General features: G+C 40.3%; 2 protein-coding genes across 3 annotated transcripts in view; one reads left to right on the forward strand and one right to left on the reverse strand.

Annotated features, from left to right (window-relative positions):
- Positions 1 to 4,580, forward strand: part of Ugp2 (UDP-glucose pyrophosphorylase 2) — a 61,756-nt gene extending 57,176 nt beyond the window's left edge. For both annotated transcript variants that reach the window (XM_036201335.1, XM_036201334.1), the window contains exons 9-10: positions 2,868 to 2,972; positions 4,130 to 4,580. In XM_036201335.1, the coding sequence (XP_036057228.1) occupies positions 2,868 to 2,972; positions 4,130 to 4,237 (213 nt within the window). In that variant the 3' untranslated portion in view covers positions 4,238 to 4,580. The remainder of the gene's footprint in view (positions 1 to 2,867; positions 2,973 to 4,129) is intronic.
- Positions 4,581 to 5,108: 528 nt separating this feature from the next.
- Vps54 (VPS54 subunit of GARP complex) overlaps positions 5,109 to 19,545 on the reverse strand; it is a 91,373-nt gene continuing 76,936 nt past the window's right edge. The window contains exons 18-23 of the mRNA XM_036201333.1: positions 17,193 to 17,280; positions 16,560 to 16,681; positions 16,367 to 16,447; positions 11,369 to 11,476; positions 9,350 to 9,444; positions 5,109 to 6,440 (exon numbers count right to left, since the gene is read on the reverse strand). Of these exons, the coding sequence (XP_036057226.1) occupies positions 6,335 to 6,440; positions 9,350 to 9,444; positions 11,369 to 11,476; positions 16,367 to 16,447; positions 16,560 to 16,681; positions 17,193 to 17,280 (600 nt within the window). The 3' untranslated portion in view covers positions 5,109 to 6,334. The remainder of the gene's footprint in view (positions 6,441 to 9,349; positions 9,445 to 11,368; positions 11,477 to 16,366; positions 16,448 to 16,559; positions 16,682 to 17,192; positions 17,281 to 19,545) is intronic.

A 19,545-nucleotide genomic window follows, 5' to 3' on the forward strand; every position in this document is an offset into this window, starting at 1 on the left:
ATATTTTGGAGATCAGCCCTCTGTCAGATGTGGGGTTGGTGATCTTTTCCCATTCTGTAGGCTGTCATTTTGTCTTATTTACTGTGTCCTTTGCCTTACAGGAGCTTTTCAGTTTCAGGAGGTCCCATTTATTCATCGTTGCTCTCAGTGTCTGTGCTACTGGTGTTATATTTAGGAAGTGATCTCCTGTGCCAATGCGTTCAAGACTACTTCCTACTTTCTCTTCTATCAGGTTCAGTGTAACTGGATTTATGGTGAGGTCTTTGATCCACTTGGACTTGAGTTTTGTGCATGGCAATAGATATGGATCTATTTGCAACCCTCTATATGTTGACATCTAGTTATGCCAACACCATTTGTTGAAGATACTTTCTTTTTTCCATTGTACAGTTTTGGCTTCTTTATCAAAAATTATATGTTCGTAGGTGTGCGGATTAATGTCAGGGTCTTCAATTCAATTCCATTGGTCCACATGTCAGTTTTTATGCCAATACCAAGCTGTTATTACTATAGCTCTGTAATAGAGCTTGAGGTCAGGAATGGTGATGCCTCCAGAGGTGGCTTTATTGTACAGGATTGTTTTAGCTATCCTGGGTTTTTTGTTTTTCCATATGAAGTTGAGTATTGTTCTTTCTAAGTCTGTGAAGAACTGTGTTGGGGTTTGATGAGGATTACATTCAATCTGGAGATTGCTTTCAGTAAGATTGCCATTTTTACTATGTTAATCCTGCCTACCCATGAGCATCGGAGTTCTTTCCACTCTGATGTCTCCTTCAATTCCTTTCTTCAGAGACTTAAAGTTCTTGTCATACAGGTCTGTCACTTGCTTAGAGTTACCCCAAGGTATTTTATATTATTTGTGACTTTTAGTTATTTGTGACTGTTTCTTTTTCCTTAGGGGTTATTGGTCTATTTAAATTATTTATCTGGCCTTGATTGAACTTTGGTATGTGGTACCTATCCAGAAAATAGTCCATTTCTTTTAGATTTTCCAATTTTGTGGAGTACAGGTTTTAGAAACATGACTTGAAGAGTCTCTGGGTTTCCTCATTGTCTGTTGTTATGTCTCCCTTTTCATTTCTGATTTTGTTAATTTGGATGCTTTCTCTCTGCCTTTTGGTTAGCTTGGATAATGGCTTGTCTATCTTTGATTTTCTCAAAGAACCAACTCTTTGTTTCATTGATTCTTTGTATTATTCTCTTCGTTTCTAATTTATTGATTTCGGCCCTCAATTAGATTTCCTGGCATCTATTCCTCTTAGGTGTGTCTGTTTCTTTTTGTTCTAGAGCCTTTAGGTGTGCTGTTAAGTTGATAGTGTGACATTTCTCCAACTTCTTTATGTAGGCATTTCGTGCTATGAATTTTCCTCTTATCACTGCTTTCATAGTGTCCCATAAGTTTGGATATGTAGTACATTCATTTTCATTGAATTCTAGGAAGTCTTTTAATTTCTTTATTTCTTCCTTGACCATTAGTGATTCAGTTGAGCATTATTCAGTTCCCATGAGTTTGTAGGCTTTCTATAATTTTTGTTGTTTTTGAAATCTAACTTTAAGCCATGTGATGGTCTGATAAAATACAAGAGGTTATTCCAATTTATTTGTATCTTGAGATTTGCTTTGTGATCAAGTATGTGGTCTATTTTAGCGGTTCCATGAGGTGCTGAGAAGAAGGTATATTATTTTTTGTTAGGATGGGATGTTGTGTATTTATTAAGTTCCTTTGAGTCATAACATCTGTTAGGTCCCTTATTTCTCTGTTAAGTTTCAGTCTGGCAGATCTGTCCATTGATGAGAGTGGGGTGTTGAAGTCTCCCACTGTTAATGTGAGGGGTTTGAGTGTGATTTAAGCTTTAGTAATGTTTCTTTCACAAATATGGGTGCCCTTGTATTGGAGGCATAAAATGAATTGAGACTTCATCTTGATAATTTTTCCTGTGATGAGTATGAATTGTCCTTCTCCATCTCTTAATTTTAGTTTAAAGTCTATTTTATTAGATACAGGATTACTATAACAGCCTGCTTCTTACGTCCATTGGATTGGAAAATCTTTTCCCAACCCTTTACTCTGATGTAATGTCTTTGAGATTGAGGTGTTTTCTTGTATGCAGCAAAAGGATGAATCCTGTTAGCCTGTGTGTTTTTGTAAGAGAATTAAGTCCATTGATACTAAGGTATATTAATGACCAATGATTGTTGATTCCTGTTATTTTTTGGTTTTGTTGTTATGGTAGTGTGTGTGTTTCCCTTCTTTGGGTTTTGCTGGTGTGAGATTATCTATCGCCTGTGTTTTTGTGGGTGCAGCTAACTTCCTTGGGTTGGAGTTTTTCTTCTAGTACTTTCTGTAGGGATGGATTTGTGGACTGGCACAGGACCAAGGATTCAAATACTGGAGCTTACAGGGACCAATTCTCATTTAAACCACAACAGCAGAATTGACTTTGAAAAGAAAATGAGGAGAGTAAAGTAGCTAGGAGGGAAGGCTGAGGTACTGTCCGAGTCCACAGACTTAGATTCCTAAAGCTGTGAACTGTTAGGGTTACAAGTACAAAGAGGTGGTTAGGAAGGACGAGAAGAAACAAGAGAGAAGGGAGAGTGTGTGGGATATGGCTGAAGAGGATAGTTAAATAAAGAATGCAGAAGTATAATCAAGATGGAGAAATGGAAATTAATTCTGAAATGTACCTGAGCAATGTATGAAGAGAAGCAAAGCAGCAATAAGGTATGTGTGCAAGAGCAGAGGTCAGAACTGGAAATGAAAGAAAATCCTTAAGGAGTGTTGGCACGGCTGTGCTCACGTGAAAGGTGAAGTCCTCGGATCCCTCTGGCTCTGTTGTCTGAAATACTTTTTCTGCTTCTACTCGAAGGTTCAAGACTACCTAAGACGGTTTGAAAGTATACCTGATATGCTGGAATTAGACCACCTCACTGTTTCAGGAGATGTAACATTTGGGAAAAATGTTTCATTAAAGGTTTGTATGATGAAAGTCATGTTTATTATGGCTTTATAAAATAGGCTTCACTTTCTAGTCCTAAACTTACCTTCATTAAGGAATAATTCTTAGTGTGACTAGATGATCTACTGTATTTTAGTACTAGTGTATCCAGACACTTAACCACTTAAAATACAAACATAATCAGTAAAGGAATTTTGTGGAATATAGCCATCAATGAGAAAGGAAACACTAGGTAGTAGTGAAATGGGATGTCTTTAGAATAGTCCCTATTAGCATTATGATCATTAGCTCACTCTGAAAGTAGGAGAACTTCATTTATAGTAATCATCTATTCCTGTTGAGAAATAGGAAGAGGGTAGATAATTAAAGCTCACAATAGAAGATACACTTTCCTTTTCCTAAGTACATGATCTGATTAAAACCCTGTATTGATATTTTAAGTGTTAAGGCCATCTGCTTTGATGAAGGTGTTGAAACAAGATTATATGTGAATGTAACTTGTGTGTACTGCTTAATTGAAAAATCACACTAAAACTTAAGAAATGTTTTCAGTAACTTTAAAAACAAAAAAGGAAGGAGTAGGGGCCAAGGAGATACACACCTGTGGAGCCCACAAAATAAGGCTCAGTAGTACATGAGTTGTCACACCAGCACTGCAGAAGCAGATGGACAGATCTCTGCAGCCTGCTAGTCAGTCTCGCCTGCTGCCTCACCTATTGCTCACAGCGAAGTGAGCTCGAGAGCCCCTCTCAAAAAAAAAAAGGTGTGGGGTACCTGAGGAACAGCACTTGAGATTGCCTCTGGTCTTCCACACGCGTGTGCAGGTGCAGTGTGTGACAGACACACAGCAAAACCAACTCTGTAAAACCGGGCACCTTTACTTCCTTAAGAAGGTTGACTAATGCCTTGCAAGTGAGCAGAGACTGGCCATTCGTGTGTCTGCTTTCCCCTTCTGGTGCCACCTCTAAGAAGTCTAGAACCTTTCCTAGGATTGTGATAGAAAGACACATTGCGTATTTCTGAGGCTACTGACCTTTCATGTTTAATCTTACATCTACAACAACTACATTGAAAAGGAGTTGAATGTGAGCTTGATTTTAAGATAAACCAGTTGCATGTTGCAGTTGAAATTTAAAGTAACAATCTCGATTTTTTTTTTTTCCTTCACTTAGGGAACAGTTATCATTATTGCAAATCATGGTGACAGAATCGACATCCCCCCTGGAGCAGTGTTAGAGAACAAGATTGTATCTGGAAATCTTCGAATCTTGGACCACTGAGACAAGCACTTCCAGATACACTTTATACTTTATAATTATGGGCTAAAGAGTTTCTTACAATAAAATGTCCTCTAAGATGCTCAAATAAGCAGGTACTTCACTGTGCTGTACTCTGCAGTGTTGATTTTTAAAGTAGTTTTTTGCAATCTGCTTTTAGCCTAAGGAAAGCATAAATGGAGCAATACTTTCCTTCTTTGATGAAGAGCCTAGTGATTAGTTCATCTTAAAGTGCAATATTATTTAATCTTAGAACTGTGCCAACTTGGCAGATCTTTAACAGAAGCTTGAGTGATGGTCACCTTGAATTGCCTTTGATTTAAAAATAAAGTGATACAACAACCCACTTGTTGACTTGTGCCGTCTAGTGCTGTTTGTGAAGCCGCAGGAGACAGCGGTGCAGGCTTGTTTCAGTGTGGGTTTCTTGGAACGTTGGCTCACTAGCCAGTTAGCTAGCCTGCTCCAGGTCTGCCGTTGGTGTGTTTAAACAGACACTGTTATTGACATAGGAACTGAACTTGAAGGTATTTACTGTACTTCATCTGGTTTTAAAAATGGGGTCCCTGCCATGCTTTCTACATTTAATCAAAGTTTTTTTTCCCAGCTGAAAGGGTAGGGTAAGCAAAAGTAGAGCATGTCTTTCCCATCCTTGTGTTCTAGAAGAGTGTATGTTGGAGAAGAGGATAATAACTTCATTAGTACTTGTTATCACTTAGAAATACTTACAATCTTTGGAATCAGGTCTGCTGGTAGTTCACACAGTCCGTTCTCTAGTCAAGTCCTGTTTCTAGTTCTTCCATACTTATTTTGAAAATGTTGTGTTTAAAGTATACTGTATTCTGCACCATTGAAAAAAGTTGCCTTTTAAGTCTGATGATTTTTTACATCTTTATTTTTGACAGTTTAAGAACCAATGACATACCTCTGTAATGATTTTTTAAAAAAAATTCTTCTTGAGAAAACAAAAAACAAACAAAATAAGATTATTTCATTGTACATTATCACCACAAGATTAGGCACTCTGACAGGGTGAGGCAAGACTCTGGGTGTGAGGCACAGGCACTTCCATTGTAGAGTGCTGCCGATTCTAAAGTCTTAAATAGCTTACTCATTCATTGACCTTATATTTCTGGCCCCGACACAGCAGCCTATATTTTAAAATTTCTGTTTATCCCTGGTCTTCACTTATATACATATCAAAAGTAACTTAAAAGCAAGAATCCAAGAGGGCCATATTTCATGTTATCTCAATGTTAAAATGAGAATTCCTAAGTAGGCATATTATATAAATATGTATTCTTGCCTCCACTAGAAATCAAAAAGCAAAGAAAAAACAAAAATACAACCCCAAACCCTTCATAGGTACTTTTATAAATACAGCTATTAAACCATAGCCTTGTGTATATCACTTCTGGAAAGTATTTAAATTAGTAGTTGCATAAGTAAATGCAAATATTCTTTATTTCTTATAATCAGTCTTCCATATATTTAGCAGTTTGAGGCTTTACCCAGTGACATACAGTGTAGTGAAAAGGTTAAATATGCAACACACAAAACCTGAAACTGACATTAGTCACTAAAACAAAAACTGAATTCCTAAATCCAAGCAATCAAAAGATGTTTATTTTTTATAAAGATCTGTAAAAAAATAATTTTTCAAACAGCTTTACTTTCATAGAGAAAACTTTCTACAGAGGTTGACTAAGATTTTAATATTTTCAATTGTACCATCATTAAATAAGGTGGGACACCATATGAATTTCATTGCACTGGAAGAAATGCAGAGCATTTTAATATAAAGTATACAGAGCATTCTAGGCAGCTACAGCTGTGTTACAGCTATGTGTTCTTTTGGATTTGGTCCAAAGAAACCTGAGTCTGTTTCCAGAGAGAATGAAAATGTTATAGACACCTGATCAGTTACTCCTTACTGAAGGATGCACGAAAATGGCATTCCTTGAAGAGCCCACTGAATCCAGCCCCCAACACTGTCCCCTCCTCTTCCCTTCCCCGTCTCAGTTCCCTTTGGGTCCCAGGTTCAGTTCCTAAAACACCAGGCATCCAGGTTTTCTTCAGAAACACGTGGTCTCCGGACTGTCATCACCTCTTCTGTTCCCAGATCTCGGCCATGTTTAGATCCAGGTCTTTAAGGCCTTTTAAGGCTTGAAGATTTCCAGTGTAAAAAGCTACATCCGCTGTGACCAACCTAGAGAGTAGGGAAAAAGATATTTTAAAATGTAATACTTCTATTTAGATAATTCAAGGAGCAACATTCAGATGCTTAGCCTAGCTGCTAGAGTTTTAAATTCAGAATTACTAGGGATGAAAAGCTTGACACTTCTCTTAGCAGATTCCCACTATCAAAAGGGACATTTAATACTGATTTGCTAATGTTTGGAAAGGAATAAACCAGTGCTTTTGGTAGTCAGTTAAAGATTCTGCCTGATAAAATCAGATTTATTTTTCAAAAGCGTGAACTAAAGGAGAAGTTAACAAGTTACACTGGAATGATTTCAGTTGGCTGTCACTACAATGTGTATGTAGAGCTACAATAGGAGAAGTGCAAAGAGAGACTCAGGTTTCCTGGCCGTGCCTACAAATTAGAGGAAAGCTGGGGTTCTTAGGCAAGCACTACTGAGTATCGAACAATACCAAGCACTGGGGTTGGGAATATAGTTCAACAGTAGAGTGCTTGCTTAGCAAGAATAAGGCTGTGGATTCTATCTCCAGCCAAACACACACACAATATAACAATCAGATGAATCCCTTCACCAGAACATTTCCTTTAGACCCTGAACTGGGAAAGCAGGTGCTGCTTAGCCTGTGACTCTGGGAAACTGAAGTGTAATTTGTTTGTTTGTTTTAAATGCGGTGTGCTTCTATTTTATTCACATTCTTCTTTTCAATTCATGTATGTTTTAGGGCTCAGAAAAGTTTGTAAAATGAATTCTTACAGCACGCATGCACGCATGCATGCACGCACGCACGCACGCACGCACGCACGCATCCAAGAGTGTGTGATGCACTGGAGGAGATGGGTAATAGAGATTGAACTCCAGTCTTTATTAGGCAATTGCTCTATCACCGAGTTATCTCCCCAACCCAAATGGAAGACTCGAATTGTAAAAAGAACTAATCTTTAAATTAATGTCAGCTGAGCAAGGATTTGCTCCACCCACAAAATGTCTCACAGGAACACCAGAGAACCTTTATGCTGAATTTTTTGTAGTATAGTATGAGTGATATGGATAACTTAATTCACTTGAAAATAACTCTGCACTTTATAAATGGGCAAATGAAGTATAATTATGATTGACTTTCAAGTTTTTAGTAGCTTGCCAATATAGAATGGGACAAGTATATATGAAATATTTAGCTTTCAGTGTGGTTTCCCAGTAACTCATTAACAGCCACATGTGGTTTAGGTACAGTCACAGCAGCTTGGTCTTCTGCTGGGATACAACAAATGCTGGTGGCATACCTCAAACTCCTACCCTCTTTAAGAAAAGCAGGCTCTTCCCTCCTTGCCTGCTCCTCCAAGTGGCCAACACTTTGCAGATCATTCTGGACTGGGAAGGTTTAGATTAAGAATTTTACCTATTCTAGCCTTTAATTTTGAGCAGTGATTTAAATGAACTAAGTAAACAATGTCTCTAAACCATTCACAACCCATATATGGAAGAAATTAATGACCCAAAGGTCATAATTTCCTGGTCTCTCCAGACAACTTATTTAAATGGCTTCACAGCAAGAAAATGGACCATAAACAACATCTCACTAGCAGGTAGGTTGAGCAGGTTGAATCTCTGTGACTTCATTTAGAACATCAGTTTTCCAGTCCCCTGGAGATAAGCACTACATTCACTACGTTATACAGTGTGACTAAGCAAGCTCATCGCTGACGGCTGAGTTCAACCCAAGGAACAACAGGAGGCATGCTTGCTTCCCACACAGTGCCAAAGCAGACCTTCCTCTTACCATTTCACCACTGCTTCTAAAGTGGCCCTGAAATCAAGAGCACCTCCGGTTTCTAAGAGAAATGACTTATTTCTCTTGCTTTTAATTTTGCTTTCGCAACAGACTACCTCTAATCAATAGAGGTGGCTCAGCAGTTATGAGCATGTGCTGTTCTTAGAGAGGACCTGGGTTAGTTCCCCGCACCCACATGGCATCTCCCAACTGTAACTCCAGTTCAGGGGATCCGATGCTCTCTCTTCTGGCTTCCAAGGGCACTAGGCAGGTGCATGGTGCATGGTGCATAATAGACATGCAGGTAAAACACCCAGACACACAAATGTTTTTAAGATAAATATGTGGCACACCAAGAAAATGGTACCAAAGTTGTAACAAGTGGTTGGTGCTTTTTACTTTATATAAAATACGAACACATACCCATTTTCACAATGCTAGAGCCAAAGCCAGGGCAAGTCTACTACTCAACAACATCCCCAGCCTAGATTTTATCTTTAATCCTCTTCATGAAAGGAAGAAAAGGGTTTTCTGTTTGTTTAATCTTTAATGCTAGCAATTGGAGGAAGAGGCAAGTTGGAAGCCAGCCTGGTCTGCATAGCAAGAGCAAGTCCCTGTCTAAAACAAAACAAAACAAAACAAAACAAAACAAATCTAAGAAAATGCAGGCCTAGATAATGTAAGTAATTGTTCAAAACTTTATATATGAGCGGCTAGCAGGTGGCAGAGCTAGAGTTAAACCCAAACTTTGTAAAATGGGAATCCTATGGTTTTTAAATATAATACTGTTTCAATAATAATAACTTTTCAGGACCCTACAAAAGAAGGCATATTTTAACCCTCACCACACTCCCCTAGTGGCCCTGGAATAGAGCTCTGAGTTCTGTCTGGACAGAGCCGCACTTCTCAGCCACCAGCCATGCTGCCTCACTGAGGGTCTGTAAGGTTCGGCAAGCAGCTGAACAGACAAGCCTTATTAACACAGAGACAGTGGGAAGATAAGGCATGTCCACAAGAGAAGAAAATGAACGTGGCTGACTTCATGGTTTTCTTTAGTACCACGAGAGCAGAAAAGCACACACGAAGAATGACAGGAATGAAGCAATGCAGTATGGGAGCATGTGGTGAAAACATGAAGAATCATACCCATTTTGAGGTCCTCCATCATTTATTACATTTAAGTGTGACAACTGCTTTTTCAAGTGGAGTTTGTAACTTGCATTAATTCTTAAAAATAACATCTGAAAAAGAAATAAAAGTTGCTATGGTTCTCCTGAAACAAGATAGAAGTACCCATTATCAATATACGGAGAAACATTCTTGAAAAATCTTTGACATCTACTTTTAGGGTGTTCTGAAGTACTGAGCTTCTATCTCACTACGGTTTTTCTCTGCAGTTGGACAAAAGTTCTTTTCCCCACTCAGCAGTACTTCTTTTAGTAGTAAAATTGCCTTTGTGTATATTAGGAGAATTTCTCAGGGCTACATAGAGTCAAAACGAAGTGAAAATAATAGAAAGTAGTGGGAAGTTTAATTAACCAGGAACTTAGTGGGGGTGAGGGAATACGACACGGGAGGTGAACGCTACTCTTACATGATTAATCTATAGAGACAACTTAACCTCATCTATCTCTATATAAAGGCACCTATGGAGGTTTGGGCTAGTGTACAAGTGGTAATAGGAACAAACAAGCCTGTAACTCCTGAACTGTAGCAGACAGAAGCTCCCTGATGTGGCTCTCAGGCTCAGCAAATGCAGGGCAGAGAGCCAGAGAGACATGGGGGAGTCTTACTTGTTGGCTGAGGTGTGCAGCTACCTCCTCGGGATGGAAACATCCCTCCTAGAGTGGGGAGAGAGGCCCACCCAGCTCCCCAGATCAGGAGGCTCTGAGTTCCAAGGTTGCATGTACCTCTCCACAAGTGCAGAGGCAGATGCAGCTGCCGGAAGACTCCTGAACTCTCGGCAGGCTTCAAGGGTTGTCCAGGGAGTTCCAGGAACACAGCTCTGAGCTGCTACCCATGCTTGGGTGGTTTTTCAATGATGCAGCTGCTTTTGAGTCACCTATGCCCCTATAAGTAACCCTAATAAACTCAATAGATCACCAGATGGACCTAGATGGAACTGTTCCATTGGCCTGCTCCTGGTTCCCTTCCTGGGATGAGCAGACATTGTTAGCATCTCCCAGGAGAACCACACAACCGAAGGATGACAGGCTAACAAGAAAATGACCTTTCAGGCTAGTCCTGTCTGTCTGCCCCTCAGTCTGAGCCCCAAGGGAGTTAGATGATGCTTAATTATGAGGTTAATGTGATTAAGGAAAACCTAGAAAAGAAGGAAGAATGTGAAAAGCTGGCACAGAATGGAAGTACAAGGGCACAAGAAAGCAGCAGATGCAAGGACACCCAGAGCACCAAGAAGCCCCTCCCCCATACCATCTGCATGCATACCCAAAGCAAAGAAACCAAGTTCTGGATAACAAAAGTCCCAATGGAAGGTAAGCCCACTGTTACACACTCGTTTAGACTCTAACACGGCACCATTCTACAAATGGGCTTGAATGGCAGCATCCAGTTTAAGGGAATTAAATTAGATAATAAAAATGAGGAAGGGATCAAATTCTGGACTTGTGGTTTAGGGCAGAGAAAAGGGCACAGGGACATAGACATCCCAAAGAGTAAATGTGTAACACTTCTGGGGGACACAGGGACAGGTGCGCAGCAGAAAGGGAGAGATCTCTTATTCCCTCCCTTTCCTTTGTCATAGCTGAGGTTCCCCCGCCCCGCCCTTTCACTACAGATCACTCCTGTTTGTCTGGTAAGTATTAATGTCTTCCTGATGTGTACGCTAATCTTATTCCCTCCATCGCTGATTTCTTTCACCTGATCTGTACTACAATCTCAATTTTTAACATTATAGAGAGCGATAGTACAAGTTTTGACTTCTAACAATGGGTGAATAGAAGATCTATGTTTAGTTTTCAACTGCCAAAACAGACATTTTGAAATTAAAACTTTTCAACCGTGCCTCACTAATCGATATAACAACCTAAAAAAATGACAGCAAACATGAACCAAACTTAACTGAATCAAAAACATGTACAAACTCCCCTACTGGTATGGACATAAAATGTTCAAATAACGAAGGTTTCTAGTGTTACGACTCACCTGTGTCTGTTCTTCGGGAAGAAGATCAAATATAGCTTCATGCATCTTTGTCATTTGCTTACAGATATTCCGGAAGCAAGGGGAGGGGACAGGAGCTTTCACCTCGTACTGGCAGGGAGGAAGAAGGAGAGTGACCTTTAGTCCTTGGACGGACTCTGTAGTGTCTCCGACATTCCCTGAGGTGAGTCTTCTCTGCCTCCATACATCTAACTCTGGCACAGGGCTCAGGTCTTCAGCTGAGGTTTGCACTACCTATACAATCTTGAAAAACTTTTGGTCAGTAGCTTCATCTACTTTATGGGAGATAAACAGCTTAGTAGCTAAGATCACAGGCTGTTTCCAACCTTAAAACTGTTTGGGTTTAAATTGAAGCTCCTTCAATTCCTATCTAGTTCATATAAACAGAAGCATAAAACATGACTTTTGAGGCTGACTTCTTTACTTAATTCTTTCCTGGCTCCTTCTTGTTATGACATGCAGCTGTACTTTATCCCTTTGATGGCTTGAATATGTTCCACTATGAGCAGACGACATTCTCTCCACCACTGTCAGATGATGGAAATTGGAGCTGTTATGAATTAGGCCGTTATGAACATCTGTGTGAAGGTTTTGGTGTGGATATTACTTTTGCTCTCTTGGACATGTATCCAGCAAAAGTCAGTGGGTCATCTGGACTCCATTTTTAACTAATCAGGAAATACAAAACTATGTTCTAAAGTGGCTGCACCATTTCATAATACCACTGGCAAGATGTGGTGACTAGGCTCTCTGCCTCCTCACATGAAATGAATTACTGTTTCTGGAGTTTGATGTTGTTTTCAAACTATCCTAGTGGCAGAAGAGATTCAGACACATGAAGACAGACGCAGGCGTTGGCGCGATGGATTCAAGGTGAAGAACGCCACAGACTCAGCAAACACCACATACACACTAGAGAGTCTGGCCTATGGTCCTGCTGCAGGCTGCAGGAAAACATAATGGAATCCAGCTACTATCACAAAAGCTACTACTTGGAAAAGTCAAGGATTTCTCCAAAGGTCAAGCCATGGCTTAAGTCTTGCTGATATTTTAGCTTATATATATTAGCTGGTTCCTAAAATGATTTTCTTGCATGCTTCCAAGAACTCGTAACAGTGTATTTATCTAAAATGCCTATCAAACATCCAAGGCCATATGAAACAACACCTGTCTCCTAGGTCAGCTTTATTTCTTGAGCAATTTAGGGTGAGACCCTCCTTTCTTATACAACCTTACTAATAGACCCCTAACTTCTTGCCTAAGCACTTCTCGGAATGCAGACTGAACACACAGATCCCCTTTCTAATATACTAACCATCATTAGCACTCAGTTGACCTCCTCTTTTAACACTCCCATTTGGGGGTATAAAAGAAAGCCTGGTGGTCACTGCCTGAGGATAATTCTTGCCTACCTTTATGATCCCGTAGAATTCAAGCCTGGTGACTTTGCTAGGCCAGAGGATTGCTATTGCTTGGGTTTATAACTGGATTCCAGAGAGATTTAGAGAGAACTGAGAGAATAAGGAGACGGAGAAGAGAAAAGAGAATGGAAGAACTAGATGGGTAAGAACTGGAGAGGAACAAACTGAGACGGGGAAGAACTAGATTGAAGGCCTAGAAGAGAGTACTAGAGGAACGAGATGGAAGATGAGGAAGAGCCAGATGGGGAAGAACATGATGAGGAAGAAGGAGATGGGAAAGAACTAGATGGATGAGAACCTGGATGGGGCAGAAGTAAGATGAGAGAATTAAGATAGAACCTAGAGGGGCAGCATTTTAATGTAGGGAGAAATCAAGCAAGAAAGGAGCTAGACATGAGAGAACAGAAGCTGTGTAGAGAGAGAACTGACTCCGAAGAATAAAGTGTATGGACTAAGTTTCGTGTACACAGATTCTTTTCAACAAAGATGAATTACCAGCTGGTTGTAGATTCTTCCTGCACCCTGGGAGGGGACTATCGAGGGGCTGGACCCCCCTTAGTCCCCAATATGGTCCCTGAACTGAGGATTCTTGTTAAGTCACCCCATTTATAGTCATTTGTTTTGTCACCCCTAAAATGGCTAATCCCCCAGCCTTCTCCATCCCTGCTTTCCCTGACGGTGGCGTACTTTCCATCTCACCTTCAACCCCTCAACCTGACACAATGTTAATTCGCCTCCACTCAAGAGACCTTCTCCTCCTCTTGGCGTTCTTCTTCTGAAAGTTCTCTTTGGAAAAAATCACTAAGACACACCAACTTCCAAACAAGAACTTTCCTGGCTCCCTTGCTCCTGGCTCTGTGGCATCGCACATCATCCCACTACAAGCCCTCTACTGCACTCTGCCTCCTAGGTTTGCCCTCTTGGTTATCCTCTTCTTCAGTCTTCAACAAGGAAGGCTTCTTCATCCTAAGTCCCACAACTGCCCCTTTTCTGAAAATCATTTTTATTAGCATACAAAGAAGGTTTTAGGTTGCATCCATCAATTCCAAAAGCATTATGCTGAACAAAAGGAGCCTGGCACAACAGGCTATAACTCCATGTGAAGGACCTTCTGGGAAAAGCAAAACTAAAGTGTCCAAGAGAAGGTTTATTAATAACTTTTTATATCTTGAATGTGGACATTTCGTTACTTATATATGAGTTTTAAGTCACCAAATTGTGTATAATTAGAGCGAATTTTATTGAATATAAACTAAACCTCAATAAACCTGATTTACTGATTTCCAGCAATGGAGAATATTCCAGTATGTCACCCATTTCTGTGTGTGCAACCCAGTGCATTAGCAAACTTCGGCTTTCACTTAAGTTACTATAAACAGCAGCAGAATCTTGGCAGCTGACATTTACTAACACTTTCCACAGTCAAACAGTGAAAAGCAGAACGTGTACCAAGTGCACTTAGATGTGTGTTATTCCCCTTGAGATCATTTCTATGACTCCCATCTAAAGGTGGGGACTGAGGTTTGTCAACGAGTCACTGCAGGTTCTTCACTGGCTAGTAGTCTGTGCAAACAAGAGACTTAATTTGAGTCTGCCTGTCTAACTCGGACACAGAATTGGTGTCTTGTGATTTCCAATATGTTTTCTCATGTTAGAGACTTTCGCATGTTAATTTCATTGCCCTCATCTCATCTGTCTTTAAAAGCAAACTTTATAAGCATGCACCAGCTGGAATGCTTTCCCAGCTCTTCTCTCTCCTTGGCAACCATGTCTTCCACAGCAGTAAAAGCTCCCACACATGGAATCACTTCCTCACTCATAATGCTGCTGAAGCTATTGTACGTTTTCCCCACTAGGTCTTTACTCCTTGAGGACCACATGGAAGACTGACCCACTCTCTGCCCTGTTACCCAGCATAACGGTCTGCATGGATGAGTGAGTAAAAGAGCAAGACACTAGAGTCTAGCTGTCAGTATGACTAGAGAGAAACTCATTCAGTACAAGAAACAGCACCCTGGCCAGGCGGCGGTGACACACACCTTTAATCCCAGGACTCGGGAGGCAGAGCCAGGCGGATCTCTGAGTTCGAGGCCAGCCTAGTCTACAGAGTGAGATCCAGGAAAGGCGCAAAGCTACATGGAGAAACCCTGTCTTGAAAAAACAAACAAAAAAAAAGAAAAAGAAAAAGAAATGACACCCTATTAGTTTCTTAAATAGCCTAGATTATATTATTGTGGCATACAATCTCAAAATTTCAGACAAGAAAATGAAAAGCTAAGAACTAAAAGGCAAACCCAAACAAACCCTGTCTTCTATTTTGGTATGAATTTAAAAAAAAAAAAAAAAAGATCAGACTTCTGGGCAACCCGTGAAAGCAAGTCAGACTTGCTCACCTGACAGGGAATACAGCCTGTCAGTCCTGGTGGGAAGCCACCGGGAGAGGAGCGCACCTCTGCTCCAACATCTCGTCACATTCTCTAGGGCAGGAACACTAAAGCAACACAACAAAGATGTGGAGGGGAATGCTCTAGTTTATTAAAACAAAACAAAAATCTTGAGAGACACAGTCAGCAAATGTAATGAATGAATCACACTTACAGAGAAGTTTCTGTCCAAACAAATCATAGTAAAGGTATGCTTAGTCGATTGGTTAAGTCCCAAACACGAGGACCCTGAAGTTATTGGTCACATCATGAGGTGAAAGACTGTTCCTTTAAGGTTGTATTTGTGTGAGACAGTGGATGCAGCAATGTCCATGTGTGACTGCAGGTGGAGGGGAGATACCTGTGTGATATTCCTCAAGTACCATCTACCTGATATTATGAGACAGCATTTCTCACTGGCTGGCCAGCAAGCCACAGGCATTCACCTGACTCCACCTCCTCTGAGCAGGGGTCACAAGGGTTTGCCACCATGCGTCCCTCTTTAAACCACACAGGAAACCCATAGGTTCTATGTGAAAAAAAAAAGCACTTGACTGAGACAGAGCCCTAGCCCTTCTTCTTGGTTAAAAAGTATGTACACACACACACACACACACACACACACACACACACACACACACATATCACAGTGCTGAGGGATAAAATAGCACCCTGCTTCAAATCTGTTTTAACCTCTTTTGATAAAAGGCAAGTATCAGTATCTGACATTAAATGTCAGAACATTTAAAAAGCTTAGCAGTAATTCTGATGGCCAGAGTGTCAGTGTACCAACATGACCCCTGGATAGAGCTGTCATCCCTGGCCTGATCTCCCCCACTCCCCCAGGCTACTTGGAAGACAAGTATCAAGTGTGCAAAATGTGAACGTGCTATTGCACTCTTTCTAAATTGAGGGATAAGATTTGCTATGCAATTGTGAGCCAGACCAATAAAGGGTCCTAAGAGATGATAATATTTTCCTGGGGGAAAAAATTAAAAATTTTGACCAACTGGTAAATACCTTGTAAACATTTAGATTCTCTTACCATGTCCTTATATATCTAGAATTCTCAATAAAATGGAAAGTCACGATGCCTTAGGCTTATGCAAAGCTTAATCATTTATAAGAATCATTACCTTTGATAACAGCTTATCAAATAGGCTGTCCATTATGGCCACAAGCTTAGCTGATATTTCAGCTATATGGTCATGGTAATCCTGTAATTAGAAATAATACTGTATTTTAAAGTTTCCTAAGACATAATTCCAAAACACTCAACAATTAAAGAATACATTTGTGAAACTCCAATAGAAAACGGGTGAAGAGTACCTTGGTGATATGATCAAAATGTCTAAGCATGCTCCATTGCTTAGGGGGTAGTCGAGCTTCAAAATGAGCCCGGATCACAGGGATGTAGTGCACAATTAACTGCAAACACCGTGAGGAGAGGGCTGAAGTGGAGGAGTAGACACACAACAGAGAAACAAAGACATTAGTTGACTTTAACTATAATCAAATGAAGTAACAGCTTTCGCATTAGTTTTATACACATTCCAGCTTACTTCATAATGAAAAGCACCATGGCAGAGGGCAGCATATTTCCTTTTGCACAAGAAAACCATTTGGCAGTGAATATGCTGCTTTTCCACTGCAGCACGGACGGCCTGAGGCCAGAGCACAGCTGACTCTGTCCTCACAGTACTTTTTAATGCATGTTTCCAGAAACACTTTACACACGCTCTAACAGCTCACAAAGTAAGGCATCTTCCATACAACTTGGAACAGTGGAAACTCCCTAAAACACACACATGCCGCCACCACCATCACATAAAAGGCTAAGGTGGCACCTGCCACATTTACAGACTCTTATCTAAGCCACATAAATATGAGGCATACAAACATAATACAAAAGTGACATCAATCTAACAATTCAGTGTGGGAATTAAATGAAAGAATTCATACCCAAATTTTTTGTAGTAATCGTTTTTAGTCCAACAACTTGCAATGCACCAGCTCCAAGAACTAACTGGCAACTTCTTGAATTGAAGTACTAACAAAGGAAGAAGGAAAATCATTCTGAGCAGTTCAATGAAGTGCTAACTGCCCCCGACATAATACACTCCTCCTCTGCACACCCTCTCAATACAGACCATGAAAGGCTATAGTTGGATTTGTAAAAAAAATTATTTTATTTTTTTAGTAAGAGACAGGTCTCACTCTATGGTGCACACTGACCTGAATTTACTACACAATCCAGGCTGGCAATTCTCCTGCCTCTGCCTCCCAAGTGCTGAGATTAGAGAAATGATTCATTACAATGGCTTGATGAATTTTCTGGTAAAAGCAGTTATAATTATTTATGCATTAATGAAGGGGGCAGGACAGGTACATTCAATATTGACTTCTAGCAGGAAAAACTGAGAAATCTATGTTTTATGTGTGTGAGTGTTTTGCCTGCAATTATATATGTGCACCATGTGCATGCCTGGGATCCATAGGTCAGAAGAAGGCAATTAACCCTCTAGAACAGCAAGTGGTTTAAGCATGAGCCATCTCCCTCGCTCCAGCTTCGGTCACTCCCAGCGAAGTCCTTTATTTTCTGCATGTGTGAATTCACATATGTATGGTGCCTCCAGGCCCATCCTGTTTCATGTGAGTACTGGGGACTCAAAAAACTCTGGTCCTCATACTTATACAGCAAAGGGTTTTCTCCACTGAGATCACTAGTGGAACACTGCTCTCCTCCCTCCTGAGAACTCCTTCAGACCCCCAGCCTATCTCCATTCCTAAGAGTCAGCGCCCAATACCCAGAAAGACATCTTACCTGGAACCCCCAGTGGCCATACCTATGAGGTCCACAGAAACACAGTGTTTCTACCAGACAACACACAGCCACCACACTCTCCTAAAATCCAAAAAGGAAACAGAAACCAAGGAACAAAACACCTATCCAACAAATACAAGACCAGACATCAGCACCTAGTCCTATAACCAATCTGCTCTCAAATGCCTGGATGCCAGTGTAAACCACAGTCACTAACAAATAAGTAGAACAATTCTGTCTCCACCAGAGCTCAGAAACCCTCCCAAAGCCAGCTCTGAATATTCCAACACAGCCGAAACACCAGGAAAAGACCTTAAACAACCTGTATGGACACAGTAGAGATCCTTAAAGACGAGATGAATGAATCCCTTAAGGAAATCCAGGAAAACATGACCAGTGGAAGGAGATGAACAAAGCTGTTCAGGACCTGAAAGTGGAAATAGAATCAATAAAGAAAACCCAAACTGAGGGAATTCTGGAAGTGAAAAATGTAGGAATCTGAACAGGAACTATGGAAGAAAAAATGAAATGTCAGGCACTGAGACACAACATCGGTCAAAGGCAATGTTCTATCTAAAACATTCTAGGCACAGAACATCCAGGAAATTGAAGACACTCTGAAGAGACTAAATCTAACAATAATAAAAAATAGAGGAAGGACAAGTAATCCAGCTCAAAGGCCCAACAGATACTTTCAACAAAATCACAAAAGAAAATTTCCCTAACCTAAAGAAGATGCCTATAAAAATACAAGAGGCATACAGAACAGCAAATAGACTGGATCAGAAAAGAAAGCCCTTGGCACATAATAACTGGAGTATTAAATGTACAGAACAAAACAAGAATATTAAAAGCTGCAGGGGCTGGGGTGGGGATTTAGCTCAGTGGTAGAGCGCTTGGTTCAGTCCTCAGCTCTGAAAAAAAAAAGACAAAAAAAAAAAGAGCTGCAAGGGACAGAGTAATGTATGAAGACTGACTATTAGAATCACACCTGACTTCTCTAATGGAGACTCTAAAAGTCAGAAGGGACTGGACAGATATGCTGCAGACTCTAAGAGAACACAGATGCCAGTCCAGATGACTATACCTAGCAAAATTTCAATCCCCACAGAGAAAAATAAGACTGTTCATGATAAAGTCAAATTTAAGCAATATTTATCTACAAATCCAGTCCTTCAGAAAGTGCTAGAAAGAAAATTCCAACCTAAAGAGGTAAACTATAACCATAAAAACACAGGGAATAAAACAAAAAAACAAAAACAAAAACAAAAAAACCCCACAGGGAATAAATAATCTCAGAGCAGTAAAATCAAAAGAAGGGAAACACACACCACCACCACCACCACCATCAACATACTAACAGGAATTAACAACCACTGGTTATCTACATCTCTTAATAGCAACAGACTCAGTTCTCCAATAAAAAGACAAAGACTAACAGACTCGATGTGAAAACAGGAACCATCCTTCTGCATCCAAGAAACACAACTC

The sequence above is a fragment of the Onychomys torridus genome, chromosome 10, assembly GCF_903995425.1.
Source record: "Onychomys torridus chromosome 10, mOncTor1.1, whole genome shotgun sequence".
Lineage (NCBI taxonomy): Eukaryota > Metazoa > Chordata > Mammalia > Rodentia > Cricetidae > Onychomys > Onychomys torridus.